The sequence below is a fragment of the Pyxicephalus adspersus genome, chromosome 10 (genome assembly GCF_032062135.1).
Source record: "Pyxicephalus adspersus chromosome 10, UCB_Pads_2.0, whole genome shotgun sequence".
Classification (NCBI taxonomy): domain Eukaryota; kingdom Metazoa; phylum Chordata; class Amphibia; order Anura; family Pyxicephalidae; genus Pyxicephalus; species Pyxicephalus adspersus.
Window position 1 is genome coordinate 54382333 of NC_092867.1, and position 22319 is coordinate 54404651.

The following is a 22319-nucleotide window of genomic DNA, read 5'->3' on the forward strand; positions in this document are numbered from 1 at the left end:
GAAGAGCTTACAATCTAGTAGGTGGGGGAATTTCACACATAAAAGGATGGGAGATAAGTAGTGGTGGGAAGTAGTGATGGTTTTTAAAATACAGAAGAAGATGGGTAGGCAAGTTGAAAAAAATGGGTTTTGAGTGCCCTTTTAAATAAGCAGAAAGTAGGAGCAAGCTCAATAGGATGAGGAAGACCATTCCAGAGAGTTGGGGCAGCTCTAGAAAAGACTTGGAGCCATGCGTGTGATGAGGTTATGAGTTAGGAAGTCATTAGTAGGTCATCAGAGGAGCAGAGAAAGCAGCTGGGGGAGTATTTTTTTTTACCAGGTCAGAAATGTAAGTGGGACAAGAACTGTGGAGGGATTTGAAGGCAAAGCACAGGACTGCAAAGAGATGCTGCAGAAGAGGAGCGGTGGGAAGGATGGATGAGTCTCGCTGCAGCATTCATAAAAGATTGTAGAGGAGAGAGTCGGGTTAGTTGTAGGAGGATGTTACAGACATCCAGACGAAAGATGGTAAGAGCGTGTACAAGGAGTTTGGGAGAGACTTGGAGTACCCATACCTGGGGCTTGTTTACAGAGATATTGTTCTGCTTCCAATGCATAGATTTGTTTTGATAGTTTATCATAACAATTTATAATAATTGAGGTTATCATATACATCATACACATTGCCCCCCCCCCCCCCAATGCAGGCTTCTCAGCCTTCCTCCCTGGCAAAACTAGGAGGGCTCCGGTCTGGTCTTCATCTGTATAAAGATTGATTCTGTATAAGCTGTGTTTTATATTTTATATTTATCACTTAATTTGTACTTTTTGACTTCCTATGTCCTTCCACTCCCTTATCCATAACTGTTATTTAATTGTGTCTTGATAATTGTATTTATGTGTGAAAGTTCAAACATTTTGTACATACCGTGTTTCCCCGAAAGTAAGACCTACCCCGAAAATAAGACCTAGCACTTTTCCCCCAACCTGCCCTAATATAAGACCTACCCCGAAAATAAGACCTAGTAGAAAAAGAAAAAAAAAAAAAAGAAAAAAATAAAAGCAAACATAAATTAAAACAGTACTCACCGAGCGGGAGACAGCGGGCGTACACACAGTGGGCTAACACACAGCCGCACAAGCCGATGCTTTCCTTGTAGTTCCGGCTCCTGTCACAGGCGGAGTGATATTACATGCACTTCGCCTGTCAGAAGCTGAAGTGCATGTAACCAGGCTTGTTCTAGTGAGCCCTTAAAAATGTGTTAAAAAAAAAAAATTAAAATAATATACTCACCTGATACGCGATCCTGCGTGTGTTTCTGGCTGCAGCAGCATCTCTCTTCTCTCCTCTGCCAGCATCGTGTCTTTTCCTGTTTGTAAAGCAGAGCGAAAGAAACCGTCACAGCGCCACCTGCTGTTCCATGTCCTAACTGCCGAACAGTGGAAAAAAAGCACAGAGTGATCAGAAGGGGAATTTGTAAGGGGAATTTGGGAATATGGTGTTTTTTTTCATTAAAAAAAGTATATAAGACCTACCCTGAAAATAAGACCTAGTGTGTTTTTGGAAGCCCAAAAAAATATAAGACAGTGTCTTATTTTCGGGGAAACACGGTAGTATTTTTATTATGACTTAATAAAAACAGATTTAACCATAAATTGAACAGAGAAATACACATTCCATGTGAAAAAAGGCGTGGGAACATGACCTTAATAGCTCCTGTGAAAGCCTCAGGCTATAATTATGTTTATTGAAATACAGACTTCCCTATAACTTTTTTTAAACAAAAGATGAGTAGACTCCAGTTGCTCAAGTGGCACCTTCAACTTAAAATGTTTTGGGGCAACTATAGACAAGCGGGTTGACATAGGCCAAGAAGAGATGGAGACAGGTTGGAAAATAGACTATTATTTTCAAAAAGGAGCAGCAAAGTGAAAAGAATGTATTCTTTAAGTTAGGCAGATCTATAGACCTACTGAAGGCAACCAGATTTTTTCTACCATGTGTGACTTTAAGGGTATTTGGTTAAGAAGAGTATGTCTGATAGCTAGAAAGGACCCAAGTTGAAGCAGGAATATTGGTATTATTACACAGTATTTATATAGCGCCAACATAATAAACTGTGCGTTTACAAAGTTCATAGTCATGTCTAAACTTGTGAGATCCTGTCCAATAGATTCACACACAAGAAAACTGGTTCAGGCACAGCTTCCTGGGATGTGTTGTACCTGGCTGCCACCTACCCACCTTTGTCAACCTAAATATACATTTAGGTAGCAGAGCACTAAGAAGTCCTTGTTGCATATTTATAGATGGTAGAGGTAAGATATTGATAGATATGTTAGAGAGATTACTAGATAATATATTCACATATATAAAAAGGTTTACTCTTTTAAATGACTTCTGTAAAACCACCCTTATAATTCACAGGTCCTCTGTTTCTGTGAGGCACCACTTCGATCTTACCTTTTGTCTTTTAGTATTTCACAAGGAGCATTGTTAACCAACTTATCATTTCTGTGACGAGCCTGTAAAAAAATTAGGGTTTAAAAAAATTTTTATTTCATCAACTGTCTAAGTAGTGTGCAAGTAGTAGGATAAAATAATTTGCATGCTATATCTGACCAGCTACATTCCAAACATACATAGTTGAATAGATATACTCAATGGCCACTTTGTTAGGTACACCTTGTTGGTACTTCATTGGATTCCTTTTTGCTTTACAGAATTGTCATGATTCTTTGAGGCGTAGATTCAAGAAGGTGCTGGAAAGATTCCTCAGGAATTTTGGTCTATGTTGATAGCATCATATACAGTTGTTGCAGATTTGTCAGCTCCACATCCATAATGTGAATCTCTGGTTCCACTATATCCCAAAAATTATGTTTGGGATTGGTATTTGGTGAATGTGGAGGCCATTTGATCAGAGTGAACCCATTACTGTGTTCAATAAACCAGTTTAGGATTGAATTGTGACATAGTGTGTTATCCTACTTAAAGTAGCTGTCAGAAGTAGCCTAAAATAGCTGCTTAAATAACTGTACACTGCAGTCATAAAGGCATGGACATGGTCATCAAAAATACTAATGTAGATTGTGGTATTTAAACCATAATCACTCAAGTGTGCCAAGAAAATTCCATGCCAGCAACACTGTCAGTGTGAACTGTTAATAGAAGGCAGGATGGATCCATGCTTTCATATTGTTGATGCCAAATTCTGACTCTACTATCCAAATGATGCAGCAGAAATCAAGACTCATCAGACCAGGTAAAGTTTTTCCAACCTTCTTTTGTCCAATTTCATCGATACCATGTAGACTCAGGTGTTTGTTTCTAGCTGATAGGCGTGGAACCCGATGAAGTCTTCTGCTGCTGCAGCCAATCTGCTTTAAGGTTCAGTGAACTGTGCATTCAGAGATGCTCTACTGCATACCTCAACCGTAACAAATGGTTAAATGACCATTTTACAAGCTCAAACCACTCTCTGGCAATTCTCTTCTGACCTCTAGCATCAAAAAAGCATTTTCACCCAGAAAACTGCCGCATACTGGATACTTTTTTTAACCATTCTCTGTAAACCTAGAGATGGGTGTGCATGAAAATCCTTGCAAATCAGCAGTTTCAAAAATACTTAGACCAGCCCACCTTGCACCAACAACTAAATTAAGTGAGTTCCTTCCATGTGACTGGCTGATTCGATATATGTGTTAAACAGTTGAATCGGTGTACCTAAAAATGGCCAGTGTGTATATACGAAGCAGGTTACCTGCTAAACAGGGTCGGTCCTAGGGTAGGAGGAATTGGACAATTTTTTCGAGCCCCTACTATTTCCATGATGCCAAATAACAGCTTGGCAGGAGTGCAGGAATCGTGAATGCTGTACATTTGGAGTCCCCTCTTCGTAAGTGCCCTGGACCACTTCTTTTTATGTTCAGGGATATTTATGATGCAGGCCTCCCTTCTGGAAAGCATAGCTTAAAAATAGTGGCTTAATTTTTGACTACTGTAGTTAGGCAGCTTAGCATCTCACTGCCTCACTGATGACTACAAAGTGAGGGTATCAATATTTTGGCTGTTGGGCTTTATTGGATACCACATGGGAAAGAACGCAAAGTAGGAATCTAGCCAAATTATGTTTTCCAGTTTTGGCAAATAGGAAAATTCTGGCACCTATGTCAGGTTTTTACTAATGTCTGTTTGTTTTATACATAATAGGCATTTGAAATACAGTATATTTCTGCACATTCTTGTGACACCTAGGGCAGAAAATTATTGGGTTAGTCCAAACTATTGGGTAAAAAACAAACAGTTTAGGATGTTTACCTTCAGTTTAGATGTTTACCTTCGCACCCCGAATAGCTCAAACTGAAATGTATACAGAATCACAACAACCAAGTTCTATCTGGAAGTCTAAAAGTAAACACATTCTGCTGTACCCATGTGCTTTATGAATCTTTTGTCATTGTCTAAACCCTGTGGTAATATAAAAATCCTAAATATATATAATAAATATTATAAAGTATATATAAACACACCTCTCACAAAAATAAATACTTTTCCTCAATCCATTATTATTACCTCTTTCATTTGAATAACCAATAACTTACAATGTCAGTGATTAGATCCCTGATAGCTCTGGCTACCAGAATACAGATGAGTGGAGCCGTGACAGAATATACCGGCAAGGTTGATATCTCTGGAATGCTCTGAAATAAATGTACAGTACAAAGAAATAACAGGATTTTGGGAGGAGTGTGCACATAAAAATTATGTAGTATGAGTAAAACAGAGCAGCAAATTAGCAGCAATGTGACTTTATACAAAGCCAGAAATTTTAAAAGAGAAACTATGGGTATAGTATAATCCAACATTACTATTAGTCACCATTACAGATGCAAACCATATGTTTTAACAACAAAATCATTTAGGTATGACATTTTTTTGTAAATACAGTACCTTCTTGGTTTTCATACCCCCCCCTTAAGATTGGTACTGGACAGTTTCTGCAGACTCAAAGCTGTGATACTCTATAGTCCACCCCTCTTCACTCTTTCATTGGTTCTTCAAAAAGATTTATGTAGGGAGAAAGGGAAGGGGAGAAAGAGCGGGACCAGCACAAGAAATTAGACATTCCCAAGAGGAGAAGGCTAAGATGTGCAAGAAGAGAGAAGGATTTGCAATTGAACCTGTCCCTCTCTGTGAGTGTAAGTCAAATTGTGAACACAAAATCTCTATGGTAAAATTGAAATAAGGAACCAAAAAAAAGCTCCTTGTGACGAACGTCCTCTCAGCCCACTACCCTACGCATAGACTTTCTAGAGCACTCAGCAACAGCCCAAGTGCCAGCAGGCTAAAAAGGGCCGTCACGGGCCACGGTTAACCACTCTGTTACTCCTTGACAAACACACTATTACAGGTAGACTGCCACCACGTGCATGCACCCTTACCCTTGGCAACCACAGTTATGCTTCTGCTTCTTTAATACTGTCTGTGTCACCCACTGCCACTCCAGACAGGGATGTCTCAGAAATCACGTTTATAGTAGCGTTTTTGGGTTAGCAAGTTACACTATTTTTAGTATTCAGAGATTTAGCTTATACTTTTTATAGTGTTTAATAAGTAAAAACATACAAAAACAGTGCATAAACAAATACAGAAAAAAAAAACTAATCAAAGAACAATAACAGAACAATAGCAGAACTATAGCAACAGCATAAAATAAAAAGGGAAAACTGTGAAATAATACTTAGGTAGAGTTGGTTTGCAGTGCTCAATGTGTCAGTACTGTTGTCCTTAGCAACAAGATGGTATCAGTGAGAGCTCCCTCTGCTAAGCTTACATGGCTTTTTCTATGCCAACCACAGAGGTGGGACTAATAAAACAATCCAATGACAGCAGGGTGGGGGCTGTCTGATTAGGATGCTCTGTGAACACGTCCAAAATGCCCTTGTTCTAGCCATTTTTAATATTTCATAAATACAGGTTTTATGAAATGCCAACCCCCAGAATAATCATCAGCACAATATATGGAGTTCACAAAGACCAAACTAGGAATGTCTGGGACTTATTGTTCACCAGAACAGGCTATGGTTTCCTGGCTTTCCTGAGGCCTAGGAGACGAGTTCTTGCTCTCAAAATGCTCACTGATAAAGTTACAAATCATCCAACTTTTACACTGGGTTTTGTAAACTAGAGGGTCTGGAAGGATGCTGGTTGTCAGATACAGAGATATCTGATAAGGGTAGATTTATGACCCTGGCCTGTTAAGACTGTTAAGAGGAGATCAGACATTAATGTTATCCCCAATATCACAATTCTCACTTAATTACTATGAAATACAATACCGCATCTTTCCAGCAGAATATCATTGACCAGTATATAATAGTATTTGTAAGTCAGTAATTAGTCTATAATAGTATTTGTGGATCTTCTATCACAGCCCCCCCCCCACTCCCCCCAAAAAAATACATATAAACAATTACTTATAACCAGACTTCACAGTCTTGCAACCCAATTTTTATCTCACAGCCTCTGCCACCAGAACATCGATTTGTATTGTCACTAATCAACATCTCCTATGTTCTGAAACAAAATATATCTGTGGTAGGGATGATACTCGCCATCACACCAGCCTTTCTTCAGTGTTGAAATAACTTTCAGATCTCCGGGAACCCCTGTCAATATTTATGAAATGGCCAGTACATTAGCTGGTTGGTCAATGAAAAGAATGTCTATTACATTGCTGGCCATTGGGAAGAGTGTCACCCCTAAAGTAAGCCAAAAAGATCATTGGTGGCACTTAAACTGACCTGAAAGGTACAAATTGCTCATTGCTCAAAAAAACCCATTGCAACCTTTAGAGGAACCCTAGGACTCCATGGAACACTGGTTGACAAATACTGCTCTACACATTTCACAGTCAATATGACTACTTCTTCTGGAATGCCAGAGGTATTATGTACAATTTTGTAGGTACACAGTGAAGTTAAAAGTATGCACATTTCCATGGGCAACAGCTAACAACACTAATCTAAATTTGGAACTGAACTCAAGATTGGCATAAAAATCATTTGTCCCAGAAAGACAACACATGGATTCAGACATAAACATATTACCAAATATTTGTAACATGCACATGGGATTTGATCTGACATTCAATGTATACCCAGACACTGGTGGGCTTCCATCAGTTGGCACATCATTCATACCCATAAAAAAGAGGGTCCTAAAGGTGAAAAGACCTTACCTGAAGAATTAATACAAAGGTGAAATAGATTACTTGGGCCTTGTGGTACTGCTCATACAAGTTCAGCGGAATGAATGTAAAGATGTTGTACTTTGATGTTTTTATTCTGTTGTCCTTTAAAAGAAAGAGAACAAGTCCAAGTGATACATCATTTTTTGAAATATTTGTATAGGCAAGTTTATATAATTGTTAAATATTTTTTTTTGCTGGAGATGAAAGGTGTTTATTGGGTATTAAACACTTTTCAGCAAAGACAAATAAAACCAATGGCAAAATCAAACAAATCAATTCAATCTGACCTCTCGCCTCCCCTAATTTGTGCACAATTGTACAGTCTCCTCTTCTGTGCAAAAATCACTTATTGCACATTTTAGGTTTCTCACAATTTGCATTAGAGACTGCAGCAAGTAAAATAGAGCTTGCTTCACTTCCTGCATCCAGCATCATCTAGGCCTTCCTTCAGCCTGAATGTCCCTGAACCACCAGAAAAATGGAAAAGAATTAGCACATTGTTAGATAGTACAATGTTTTTATATGTAGTACATGGAATGTTCTGTGACAAAAATTCAACATGTCCTGTTTTCGCTAAGCACACCCCCATGCAATGCATTGGTCTGAACCACTAAAACATAAAGTTTGACTTCTCCAGTACCCCCTTTCCACACACACTTTCTGCTTACACAATATTTCTTCTTTCGGAAGCAAAGGAATCCTCCCTGCTTGATTTTTTCATGGTAATGGTTGTCATTGGCTTTCACTTCCCAGTTGTAATCTACAAAAAATATTACAGTTACTTGTTGTTATTACTATTATCCAAATGGATAGTTTTAGTGGGAGAACATTTGATTCAGCACCACATCCTACTCATATGCATTTAAATCCAAATTTAAATTAAATCCTGTGTATAATGAGAATTTTTCATGTGCTTGCCACAGATTATTAAAGATTAAAGTAATAAAAATAAAATAATTTATTATGTATCACTTTAAGAACATGTCACAAAAAATTGCTCAGTTTGCATTCTAGAGTTCCTGGCACATTTCACCTGTAGGCTTCATCAGAAGGACATACCGTTTCAAGCACATCAAATGTATATCTATGTTTTTAAGCAAAAAACTATATTTACAATATTATCATTGTAATAGATAGTGATATTATTTAAATGTGACCCAGGAGACAAGGAGTTGCACTTACTTCTTCAAGTACTTCAATGTATCAGCTCCACATAACCACCAGGAGAGATCAATTATGTTTCACCCAATAAAGGAATATATATAGCAAATAATGACAAATAACCTATTGATGCAGTTGTAAGTGCTATGACCCCTCAATGTCTATTAACACCACATTTTTACTCTCACCACAGTGTAAGCATAGCAAGACAAGGTTTAACCAGTAACTTTTTCTTCTGAATTCAAGCTGGCACAAAACACTAGCACTGATCACCTAAAAATGAAATTAATTGCATGATTGAATGAAATGTATAAATACCACCAAGTTTCTTAATTAAACTATTGCAAATATCACATTATTATCTCCTTAAGCATCCATATCAAACCACAAAAGTGGAATACTAGCACTGGCAACTTGAATATGGAGTTAATTGCATACTCAAACCTGTTATTTAGATAGCACCAAATCTCTCAGTATTACTTCAAAAGTCACTGTTGCTGATATCACATATCCCAAATGCCCAGCATCAATTACCAACCATAATAATGTCATAATCAATCAAAAGTGTCTTGTACATAAGCTAATACTTAAAACCCAGGGCTTACCTTGGTAATTTTCTGTGTAAAATTATCAGGGTAACAGCCTCCTTGTTCCTACAAGTTTATCTCTTCAGGTCCCCCTTATATATAGGACTAATTATGGTACCCCATGTGGTGCCCATCTGCGTTCCTTGATGGAGGTTTCTGGGTGAAAACCCAGAAACACGTGGGACACCATGCTCCTAGTGATCCATGGTTCAATTGAGCCATGTTCAATTCCTCAACACTCGGTTTGGAAACCGATTGTTGAGATTAATCCGCCCAGACATACCACAGTCCAAAGATTCACCCTACCTATAGGGAGAACCTCCCCCCATTACACAGGTTACGCACTGCGTGCCTGGTTCGTGACTTCAGGTCCTTGGACCGGAAGTGCACATTGGTGATTACAGCAACACCGGCTGTGATGTAGCACAAATGTCTTAAAGGACTTGACAAGCCAGTCAGCACTGGGGAGTGTCTAGAGGGCTGAAAGAGCACAAGGAGCTGTTTTTTAGTCACCACTCCTATTTCAGTATCAAAAGGGGAACCAAAAAATTTATTTACATGAATATGTACTTTAGTTATGTTGTTCTTGAATGAAAATTGCATAAAAGGTAACTTACGGTTATCCCCTCTAAACGCCTCTCTACTGTGCATGCGCGCAGTTCTGATGCTTGGCGTGCCTCTGTTTCCAAGCTTTATTAATTCCATCCAATCCGCTGGATGATCAAATAAGTAGCCTCTTGACCAGCCCTGGCTTTTTAGCTAGCTCACACACTGCACTCTGTGTCCGTGCAACATGTCTCTATTGTGCCGAGCCCCTAGTTCTGCCATCTAGTTCTTGTTCACCTGATGCCTAATTCAGTGTTACCTCTGTCCAGCTCCTGTGTTAACCCCTCGTTGTCTAGTCTGTTGGTTACCAGCCAACTTCCCTGTGCTGTTCCAGTGTTCCTGTCTGTCTGTGGATATTCCTGAGCCACCTGTGCCTCCTGTTGCTTCCAGTGTCTCCTCTGTTCACTGTGCCCACAATGGCCCCTGTGACACTAGCGTCTGTCCCCTGGATCCCTGGCAAATGACCTGACATCTCTTGCTTGTTGTCTGCCTTGACCCTGGCTTTCCTTGACTATCCTTCTGCTTTGTGATTTGATACTGTTTTGCCCACCTTGATGTGCCCAAGGACCGCAACCTGGCAGTAGGCAGCGGTGCAACATCCTCACCATCAGAGGCTCTGGAGAAAACATGGTTACTGCTTAGACTCTGCGCCTTGGCCCTTCTCGGGGCTCACATCACCCCCTTACAAGCTATAGCGCCCCATAATGGTCCTGTCTCTCTGTGTGTGACATACCATGCATTAGTTTGTACAATACAATATATTACCTTGTACCAGTTTACTATATATCCAAACATGTGCATATTATCAATTATTTTTCGATAGATGCAGATATGTGTCTGCATAGGTCACAATCATAATTACAACAGCAAATACAAATACAAATAAACAACAATGAACAATAGCAAAGAGAGTTTTCCCCCCACTTCCTCTCAACCAAGCCATCCCCCTCTTTTGATAATATAAAAATAATCCAACCAAAATAGAATGTTTCAACATTTGTTGTTACATCTATGAATACTCACTGAAAATAATACAGGTGATGGTAAAACCAAGGATAAATATCTCTTTCCAATTGTGGCACAATTTGGTGTTCCCATCACCTGTATTATTGTCAGTGAGTATTCATAGATGTAACAACAGATGTTGAAACATTGGATTCTATTTTGGTTGAATATATCCTATACTATGTTGTATTTTTAAATTGTAGGTCTCCCAACGTTACCATCCTCAAAAAGCTGTATTTGACCGCGAAATGCGTCAATATTTGATCAATGTTTTGAGACTATGTAACGATTTATGGAAATTGTGAATTCTAACTATGTATATTTAAAACAAAAGGATACTAGTTATGTGGATTTTGGAATTGCATTTTCTTATGTATATGTTATGCAAGCGGGTGTGGACCCACTGTGTCACTGACTGGGTATGCTCCAGAGGGGCGTAACTAAGCCGCTACCAGGTCTTCACTAGAGCCTCTGATGGTGAGGATAGGCTTGGGCTGCAGGGTAGCTGCCAGGTGCTACTCCAGAGCAATCCCCAGGCCAGTGGCAGCTGACCACAGGAGTCAGGATACCCGGTGCAAGCACCGAGAGGGGCTTGCGTGGCCAAGAAACTGTCCCTTTGAGGGACAGTTAGTTACATAACTATCGACTTTGTACAGTGCTGCGTAATATGATGGCGCAATATAAATATTGTGTAGTAATAATAATTTATAAAAAAAAATAATATATGATTAGTAACTAATCATTAATATATGATTAGTTACTAATCATATATTAATCATCTAATAAATTATGCATCATTAGTTGATATAACTTACTTTTAACTTTACTTTACTTCTGTTTTCCTGGCTCTCTGTTACTGCTTTTGCATCTAGTCCTGTGTAAGCACCCAGGAACATGTGGGACACGGGACTCTCTCGAGTCTCGCCCTGATGGCTCCTCCCCACACCAGGAACACCCCTGAAGGGAAATCCCTCTCCTCCTCAATTCATACAGAGGTTAGAGAGTGTCCCCTTACACCTGTGGCGGAAGTGTTAACGCCGGCCGTGGTAAATAGGGAAGGGAGCCACAACAAGGGAGCTCAAAAGGGGTTGCCGACCCCTGCCCGCCGGGATTAGGCCAGATCAACCATTAAAAAACTTGGGGGCATTAGGCCAGAACGGACCTGGCTAGGCCGTATCTGGCCTAAAGGCCAAAGTTTGCTGACCTCTGCTGTAGAGAGTACAAGGACTGATGAGTCAACCTGAGAAGTTTGTTCATCTATATTATGGGCCTCCCAATTGTTAGAAGGTTGATGTGTCTGCCCTATGGTAGGTCAGGGTCAGCCGGCAATCAGGGAAAGGTCCAAAAACGTAATCCGAACTCAGGGTCAGGCAGCAAACAAGCAAAGTCCAAGGGTAAGAAACAAGGTCCGGTACACAGTAAAGCAAACAGAGGAAACACCTTGGCACTGGGATTTAAACAGGGTAAAACCTTGAGATTGCTCAGGCAACTTCCTGTAGTAGGAGGTGCCTTTAAATACCTGCAGAGATCAAGCCATAGGCTGTAGAAAACAGAGGGCGTGTATGTGTTACCTCATAGATTAAGAGAGACACACCCATGCCAGCTCAAACACCAGAGCAAGTCTCCAGCAGGAAAGAAAATCTGGCATGGAACACAGGTAGGGGGTTACTCTACCTGAAAGATAGGACCCGGCGCCCGTGCCTGCAATTAGGAGCAGCGGCGCCAGCACGACCTGCAGTGCTAACAGTATTGACAATTGCAAAAACCTGTTTTTACGGTTTGGTTTTTAAAATATCAGAAATAAAGACAAATTAATGATTTTATTTATGTGCCTTCAAAGTCCCTTTTTCTCTGTACATTCTAAATAATTCTACTTATGTTAAGTGGGACGTAATAGCCCTATAAGGCAATTTTTAAGGCTTTTCTATAGATCAACTGATCCTGTTTTGGTTACTTGGTATCTTTCAGATACAACGGAAGGCCATACACGTTTCCCTAAATAGTTATCTGCTAATTCTCTTGCTTTTTCCGAGATACAGCCAATTACCGATACAATGCCCTACCTGGAGGGCCCCTTACATTTTTGTAATGTTTTGGTAAGCTATAAAAGGTAAGAAGTTTTGGATATTTGACATCCAGGAAATTATATACTTTTTGATTAATGATATCTGACATTTTATGTGTTTGAAATAGATGCATATTACTCATCACAGTAACACTTCACCTGCGTTGCATTAATTTGTTTATACCACTCATGATTATTTAATATTTTTAAGCACATCTCCTTTTATAAATCAGACTCCATGACAACCACATTTCCCCCTTTATCAGCGGGCTTGATTACTATGTTAGGGTTGCTCATTAATTCCTTTATCACTCTTTTTTGCTGTTCATTTATATTCCTCCCTCTGTTTCTACTTATTTCTAATTGTTCTATCTGGAGACTAACTGCTTTAAGGAATGCCCATAAATTGGAGTTTCTTTTCAAATTTAGGAAATTTTTTGAACAAAAGGATCCCAGGAAATTCTCAACGGTTTTCACCCGAAAACGTCCATCCTGGTCATACTCTCTTTCGTAAAGACGAAAGGGTGGTGGTTTCTGTCTGTATGTGAAAAGTGATATGAAAGTGAATGTGAAAGAAGAAATTGCTGATGGAGCTAGCAATGAATAACACACAAATAAATATTGGAGTCTGCTTTAGCCCCCCTAGTGCTAAGGAAGAAATAAAGAATCAACTACTAGCACAGGCAGAAAAAGCAGCAAAAACTGGAAAGGTTTTAATCATGGGAGATTTCAACTACCCTGACATTGCCCCAACTAGAAACTGGGGCTGGACCTAGTACTTTTTTAACAATGCAGAGCTTATAACCAATGTGCATATAAAAGAGAATCTGGGTAGCAGTGACCATATTATGATTTTATTTAATGTAAGCTGTAAAAAGGAAGTAAAACAGGAAAGATAAAAACATTTTAAACTAATAAGGGCAGCTCTCTGTGACTTGGACTGGGGGACAATATTGTCCCCAGAACAGAAATGGGAACGTTTCAAGTCTGTTCTACACACACGTACTGAAAAATATATTCTAATCGGTAATAAGTTTAAGAGGTTAAAATTAAAACCTATGTGGCTCACAGCTGATGTTAAAAAAGCCATAAAGAAGGGCATTCCAAAAATACAAAAATAAAGGATCACCTTCATCATTTGAAAACTATTAAGAATATAACAAAAGATGTGAAAAGAAGATAAAATGTGCATAAACTTCAAAATGAAAGACAGATTGCAAAGGAAATGAAGGCAAACCCCAAAAATGTTAATAAATATTGTTATAGCAAAATGATCAGATCTGAGCATGAAGGCCCCTTAAAGGATGTTTCTGGGTTGGTAAATGAGGATAAAGAAAGGCGGATTTACTAAACACTTTTTTTTTAGCTCTGTGTACATAAAGGAAAATGTCAGAGCTCAGGTCCAACTTCAAAATAGCAATGTCACTGCCTTAAACAGTTCACAATGGCTCAAAATTGATATGATTGAGAAAAAGTTGGGCAAAATTAAGGTTGACAAAGCACCGGGACCTGATGGATTACATCCACGTGTCATCAAAGAGCTGAGCTCAGTGTTTTCAAAGCCAATATTTCTAATTTTTAGAGACTCTTTAATCACTGGCATGGTACCAAGGGATTGGCGTAAGGCCAATGTGGTTTCTATTTTCAAAAAGGGAGCAAAGTCATTACCAGGTAACTACAGACCGGTTCATTTAACATCCATAGTTGGAAAGGCCCTGGAGAGTTTGATAAAGAACCACATAGAGGAGTTTCTGCTAGAAAATAATATTATTTATAAGTAAGTAAACAGGTAGACAGTGGAATAGCAGTTGATATAGAGTACTTGGACTTTTCCAAAGCATTTGACACTGTACCCCACAGACGGTTAATATGCAAGTTAGAGTCAATAGGTTTCAAAAAAACAATCTGTAAAGGGATAGAGAACTGGCTTAAGGACCACATCCAGAGAGTAGTGACTAATGATTCATACTTGGATGGTCTAAGGTTATTAGTGTTGTACCCCAGGGTTCAGTGTTGGGACCTTTACCGTTTAACATCTTTATAAATGATATAGAGTTTGGGATTAAAAGTACCATTTCTGTGTTTGCAGATGACACCAAACTATGTAATGGAATTAAGTCCATACAGGATGTCTATAATCTACAAGCAGACCTGGATATACTGTTTGATTAGGAAGCCAAGTTGCAAATGACATTTATTATAAATAAATTTAAAGGTATGCACTTGGGGGCTAACAACATATATGCTTCATACTGAGTACGGGGAATACAGTTGGGGGGGGGTCAGAGATCTGGGGGTTCTGGTAGATCATAAACCTAATAACAGCAGGCAATGCCAAGCTGCAATATCTAAAGCTAGTAAAGTAATTTCTTGTATTAAAAGAGGAATAGACTGCAGAGATGGAGACATAATCCTGCCCCAGTACAAAGCATTGGTCAGACCACATCTGGAATATGCAGTCCAGTTTTGGGCACCAGTTCACAAAAAGGACATTGTGGAATTGGAGAGAGTGCAGAGAAGGGCAACTAAACTAATAAAAGGAATGGAGGAGCTCAGCTCAGCATATCTTGGATATGTTTATTTTCCTTGAGGTTGAACTTAATGGACTTTTTTCAACCTGACCTTCTATGTACCTATCAAGGAGAAGAGGGACCTGAAGAGTTAAACTGTAGGCAGGATTAAGGAGGCTGTTATCCTGATAAGATTACACAGAAAACTACTAAGGTAAGCCCTGGGTTTTAAAGTAAAATATTTTTTCTGTACAGGACACATTTGATTGATTATGACATTAATATCATTGGTGATTGATGCTGGCATTTGGGATATGTGATATCAGCAACATTGACTTTTGAAGTAATACTGAGAGATTTGGTGCCATCTATGTAATTGATTGGCGTACGCAATTAACTCTACATACAAGTGGCCAGTGCTAGTATTCCATGTTTTGTGGTTTGATGTGGATACTGGCATGTATTTAGGAGACTTAGTGGTATGTATACATTTGATTCAATCATGCAATTAATCCTATTTATAGGTGATCATGGCTAGTGTTTTGTGCCAGCTTCAATTCAGAGGAAAAAGTCACTGGTTAAACCTTGTCTTGTTATGCTTACACTCTGGTGAGAGTAAAAATGTGGTGTTAATAGACATTGAGGGGTCACAGCAACTTTATCAATAGGTTATTTGTCGTTACTTGCTATATATATTAATTTAATGGGTGAAACATAATTGATCTCTCTTAGTGGTTAGGTGGAGCTGATACATTGAAATACTTGTGCAACCCTTTGTCTCCTGGGTCCCATTTTAAATAATATCACAATCAATTACAATGATATTATTGTAAATATACTTTTTTGCTTTAAAACATAGATATACATTCGATGTGCTCAAAAGGTTATGTCCTCCTGAGGAAGCCTACAGGTGAAACGTGTCAAGAACTCTAGAACGCAAACTGATCCACAATAATGTTACACATGGACTGTATATCAGGGTATATGTATTAACACAAGTTTTTGTGACATGTTTTTAAAGTGATACATAATAAAATATTATTTTTTTTATTACTTTTATCTTTAACCTGTGGTAAGCACCTGAAAAATCCTCATTATACACACGAATTTTGATCATTATTATTAATAATAAGCAGGATTTATATAGCAAAATGTTATGCAGCTGTACATTAAATAGGGGTTGCAAATGACAGTGCACAGTAGGAGAAGAGGACCCTGCCCGAAAGAGCTTACAATCTAAGAGGTGGGGAAGCAGCATACAATAGGAGGGAGATATGGATTGGTGGGTGAGTAGTGAGGGTTTTAAGAGACAGAAGAAGACGGACAGGCAAGTTTGAAAAAATCGGTTTAAAGTGCTTTTTTTAAAAGGAGTAGAAGGTAGGAGTAAGCCAAAAGGTATGCGGAAGACCATTCCAGAGAGTCCGAGTATCTCTGCAAAAGTCTTGGAGCCATCCTTGTGATGAGGGTTTGGAAGAGGAGGTGATTTGTAGGCCATTGGAGGTCCTACTATTGGAGCAGCTAGGGGTGTATTTTTCTATCAGGTCATAAAGGTTGAAATGGAAGCCAATGAAGAGAACTACAAAGAGAGGCAGCAGAAGAGCAGTGGTGGGAAGGATGATATGTCTGGCTGCAGCATTCATAACAGATTGTGGAGGAGAGAGTCGGGTTAGCGGAATACCACAGAGGAGGATGTTACAGTAGTCCAGACGGGAAATGAGATGAGCAAGTTTTGAGAACAAGCATTTCTTCTAGATATTTAAACAGCCACAAATAGCTTTATGACAGCTATAGCTCCATCTTTAAATGATCCAAATGACTAGTGATCAATTAAAAATCATTGGCTTCATCTTAGGTGTGATATCAGCACATCAACCCAATATCAACATGGTAATTTGTCTAAACATAAGACAGTTGTGTGCCTACATTTCTGGGATTTACAGGGGGAGAAGACCTGATTTTTCATTGCTGCAATTTCTCTTACATGTCCCCCTAAATTTTCATCTTGGACAGGGAAAGGGGAAGTGGATAACTGATGTATGTACCTCAAAAAACTGAAATTTAATAAAACTTTTGCCACCAAGAAAAGGACTTTTTACATACCAATACAATATATCTATTAAAAATGTTTTTTTTTATTTCCATAATAACAATAAATACATATTTTACAAAAACAATTTGCTTGATGGATGTATTATTCTTTGCATACATAAGCAAGGAAAATATTTATAGAACCACCACATGTAATGCACACGGGTGTGGACCCACTGTACCACTGACTGGGTATGCTTCGGAGGGGCGTAACTAAGCCGCTACCTGGTCTTCACTAGAGCCTCTGATGGTGAGGATAGGCTTGGGCCGCAGGGTAGCTGCCAGGTGCCACTCCAGAGCGATCCCGTGTCAGTGGCAGCTGACCAGAGGGGTCAGGGTACTCGGAACAAGCACCGAGGGGGCTTGCGTGGCCAAGAGGGAGGCGGCAATTAGGCAAAAGTCCATAAACATAATCCAAGGTCAGGGTCAGGCGGCAATTAAGCAAAAGTCCATAAACATAATCCGAGATCAGGGTCAGGCGGCAATCAGGCAAAAGTCCAAGGGTTCAGTAAACAAGGTCCGGTACACAGTAAAGCAAACAGAAGAAGCACCTTTAGACTAGGAGTTAGACAAGCTAAAACCATGAGCTTGCTCAGGCAACTTCCTGTAGTAGGAGGTGCCTTTAAATACCAGTAGAGATCCAGCCATAGGCTGTGGAAACGGACAGCGTGTATGTGTTGCCTCATAGATGAAGAGAGACACACCCATGCCAGCTCAAACACCAGTGCAAGTCTCCAGCAGGAAGGAAACTCTGGCATGGAACACAGGTACTGAGGTTACTCTACCTGAAAGATAGGACCCGGCACCCGTGCCTGCAATTAGGAGCAACGGCTCTGGCACGACCCGCAGGGCTAACACAACAGTTTATTCCCACCACACACTTGGTGTAGTGTAAAACTTAAATATAAAAACATACAACAACCATATTTGTTAAAGAGCAAGCACAGCAAAGATTTTGCAGAACAAAGTCTGCTTCGTCAGATCATGTTCAAAGTGTTGCTTGGATCAAACAAACTGCAATCTTTAATGAAACCATATGATACAATACCCAAGGAAAAGTGTGGTGATATGAGTGGTGCCAAATGGAGGAAGATTCTGGGAGAAAGTATTCCCAAATAACTAATTATGGCAGAACAGTGTCACTCAGCAACTCAGCAACTCAAAGTCAATGTAATTCTTTTTTCATATACATTTTTAAAGGGATAGGAATGCCACTCAAAATAACAGGTGCTAAGTTCAAAAGACTTCCTCATTGCGTCCAGCCAAACCTCTGACCACCTAACATGGATCACCTAAGAACCTTTCTTTCATGTAGCAATAGGTCAAAAATTGTTTTTGTAAATATGTATTTATTGTTAATTTGGCAATAAAGTAAAAACATTTTTAACAGATATATTGTATTGGTATGTAAAAAGCCCCTTACTAGGTACCAAAATATCTTTTCAGACTATTGAGCTTATTACAGAGTTGTATGAATTCTTAGCTTTAAAAACATCTAGCAGTTAAAAAGAATGGTAACACACGTAACACTTAAAGGTGAAAATGTATCTTTAGAAATTAAGAAGTCCACCAATATTGACACCATAGTCCAAGTTAAACAGTCTCTTTGTCAAAGCTAGCTGAAAACTTTGTTCTTGGTTGTTTTTAGTTAACCTTGGTTCATTTTTCAATTTAGGGTCTGTTTAAACCTGATCATTAAATTGTGTCTTTATATGCAATGTCTGAGCAATGTCATAATATTACGAAAGTGACACCAAGACTCCCACTGACTGTCAACATAGCTGGCAAGGCGAGCATACAGGGACCTGCTGTATGAAAAGGGATGGTTACTTTGCCCATTAGGAGTGAGTTGCTAATGTAAGAAAATGTAACAAAAGCCCAGACCTGTCTCAGATGGGATGGCATGTTAGTCTCCTGCAGTGTTGTTCATTTATCACCTATTGTACTTGGCATCAGGGTATAATGTTTTATTATCCATTACCCACTCTTGTATGGCCAGTTTAATATAGAAGATTTTTTTTCCTATACTGTGATAGCTAACCAGTTGCTTTCATTAGCAAAATCATTTATCCCAATACTGAAGAGACTAAATGTATATAAGTGCAAAAATAGGACATACCTGCAGTAGTTTTATTGGTCATCCTAGAAAGACAAAACAAAAACATGTTATGGGTACTATTTGTTTTTGACATTACAAATGTATTTCACCCTACTTTCACTATATTGGAATATGTTGTATGTTGGTTGTTAGTCTTTAAATATTTTTTTTTATTTTTAAACCTGGACCTTCATTACCAGTATGAATGTATATAAAATATAAGAAGACCATAGAAACTGCCAGCAGATAAGGAGACCATGGAAACTGTAACCCCCCAAGAAACCCAATTAGAAGTGGAATGTACAGCGGCAGTAAAAAACAATACAACATCTCGCTTTTTCTCCAGGCAAATAAAAGAAAAGACCAGCCCAGAATTGGATGACCAGTGACGCAAGAAACTGAAGTAGATAAAATATAGACTTTGGCTAAAGTTTTCAGAGACTCTCATAGACAGAGGAAGGGACAGTCCCAACCTCTATTGCCTTGTCTGTTGTGAATTCCCCACGCGTGAAAAAAACCTTGATTCTTTTACTATACCTCAGAAGTTGTCGTGAATAATTGTCAACTTACCATTGACACCAGCTTGGCTAAAAGACACCATGCAGTGCCACATTTCAGGGCAAAGTAAACATATCTTTGTAACCCCAATCCATCCTCCTACCCCTACCCCAGTAATCAGATTGCCATACTTACTCAATGCTCCTGCCTTTGTTACAGTTGCTAACAAAAGTTATTTTTTACTAAAGGCACAGGTTGACCTGTAAAGAGAACCCTCTATGCAGTATTATGAAAACTTTATACATAACAGGATATTTTATTTACACAGACCTATTTTTCTACTCAGTATGTAGTGGTCTCCTCCTATTTTATGATGGCACAAATACACCTACTTTTATTCCGATATTATGATCATTATATTTAAAACAGAGAGGCCTGCTGGTTATAAATCTTTTAATTTATTGGCAAACTTTGTGACCGGTGAACACCCAATATTAGTGAACTCAACCTGCAGACTTTATCCTAATAACTATTTTTTTGCTACGTCGTGATTACTGTAATTACTTTCATCTGCATATAATGTCAGTTATAATAACATTGCATAAACAAAATAAAATAAACTGTGCTCCAATTAACCCCAAACTAACTCCTAATATAATCCATCCCTTTCTCCCCTTAGTTTTTTTGATAATTTTTTTTATTTAATATTCACTTTGTTTCTTAATGTCTTAGTATAACATTAAAAAAATATATTTGCCATGCTTTGTATATATATATATATATATATATATATTTATTACAGTTCTGTATTTGAATATGTAAGAAATATATTAGGGATTTATATATATAAAATATATATATTAGGGATGTATATGTAAAAATGTCAAACTCAAACATGTGATAGATCTGCCAAGCCTATTCAAAATATAAAGTAAAAGGAGAGAAAGAAGCTGCTTTTTTATGGCAAATACATAATACATACTAAATCTTTCACATAATCACAGATGCTCAATTAACACAATGGGTCTGATTTATTAAAGCTCCGCAAGGCTGGGGAGAATACACTTTCATCAGTGAGGCTAGGTTATCCAGCAAACCTTAAATGGATTTCTTAAAAGTAATTTGCTATTTTTTAGCAAATGTTTTCAATCATGGACCAGATCCATTCTAAATTTGCTGGATTACCCAACTTCACTGATGGAAGTGTAATCTCTTCAGCCTTGGAGAGCTTTAATAAACCAGGTGTAAGGAACTTACCCGCCCTGCGAGCCTGCGGTGTCCCTGGGGTACCCAGCCACAGAGGGAGACCCCTCAGTAGCAAGCAGCATAATAACCAAGGCTGCTCTTCTGCTCACAGCTTGTCTGTCTCTGCAGGCGGAGGGATCCGCCCTGGACTAATTACTGATCAGCCAGGCAGCAGCCCTTGCATCCCTTTGAATGTGGTTCCTGCTCCCAGCACTGTGCAAGTGCAAAGTAGTGCACGTCCTAGGGGTACTGTGGGAAGAGGTGCGCGTGTTATTGTTCTTGACCTGCATTTGCCTTATCCTCCTGTACTTCGCTTTATTGGACTTAACCCTTGCTGTGCTGTATGATATTGAATAAAGCCTGATTCAAGGGTATCTGGAGTTGGTCGTGGTTTGTGTGCCCAGGCGCATTACACCAGGCCAATGTTTCTATGTTAACAATAATGATTTAAGAGCAACAAAATATACCATAGGTGGTTCGTGTACGAATTTCATAAAAAATGTCTTATTTTCCAACATGTTTTACCCTCTGGCTTCCTCAGGGGATATTAAGACTTAGACTAGATTAACAGAAAATATATATACATTTGATATATAAAGAGTATACAAGTCATGCCAAGGTATAAAATCAAAATGTACAAAAATAAATTCAAATAATGACATGGTGTTGCATTGCACACATTTTGGTCCAAAATTGGACAAAGTATTGTACACGGCTGTGCGGCTTTTTGTTGAATGAGACCAGCTGGACTAGTTTAAAATGCATGCATCAATCGACCTGGGTCACCCATGACCTAGTTGCCTGTTTACTATTTGTAACCATTTTTGCAGACTCTGACCTTTGGTACCTAATAGATGCTTCGGACTCCACAGCCCTTATGCATACCATGAACACCCTACAAGAACTGCCATTTTGACAAATATTTAAGAAACCCAGTCTAGCCCACATAAAATAAAACTTAGTTCTTTACACTTTTATTGTAGTGATCACATGGTTAGAAATAATTAACAAGGTTGCTGGCTTCTTCTGCGAATTATCAGATGCCCAGTGACAGCTTTCTAGGTTTTTAGGTGTGAAAACACCTATATGATGAAAGAATTTCATTGAATCAATAGACCCATACTGAAATGTAAAAACTGCTCTGGTTGATCTGCAGAGTTCAGGAAGTGAGTGGAAGTAAATAAAGTGTACGTATAGCCAGAACTTTTGGATAAAGTAGGT

At 38.8% G+C, this 22319-nt stretch overlaps 1 protein-coding gene across 1 annotated transcript in view; it reads right to left on the bottom strand.

The window, feature by feature from the left end:
- The window catches only part of LOC140338873 (phospholipid-transporting ATPase IK-like), a gene marked incomplete in the record, with an annotated part of 64975 nt that extends 42966 nt beyond the window's left edge, over positions 1-22009 (bottom strand). The window contains 6 exon segments of the mRNA XM_072423194.1: positions 2444-2505; positions 4585-4683; positions 7224-7337; positions 7904-7995; positions 19377-19399; positions 21984-22009. Of these exon segments, the coding sequence (XP_072279295.1) occupies positions 2444-2505; positions 4585-4683; positions 7224-7337; positions 7904-7995; positions 19377-19399; positions 21984-22009 (416 nt within the window).
- Between the last annotated feature and the right edge of the window lie 310 nt (positions 22010-22319).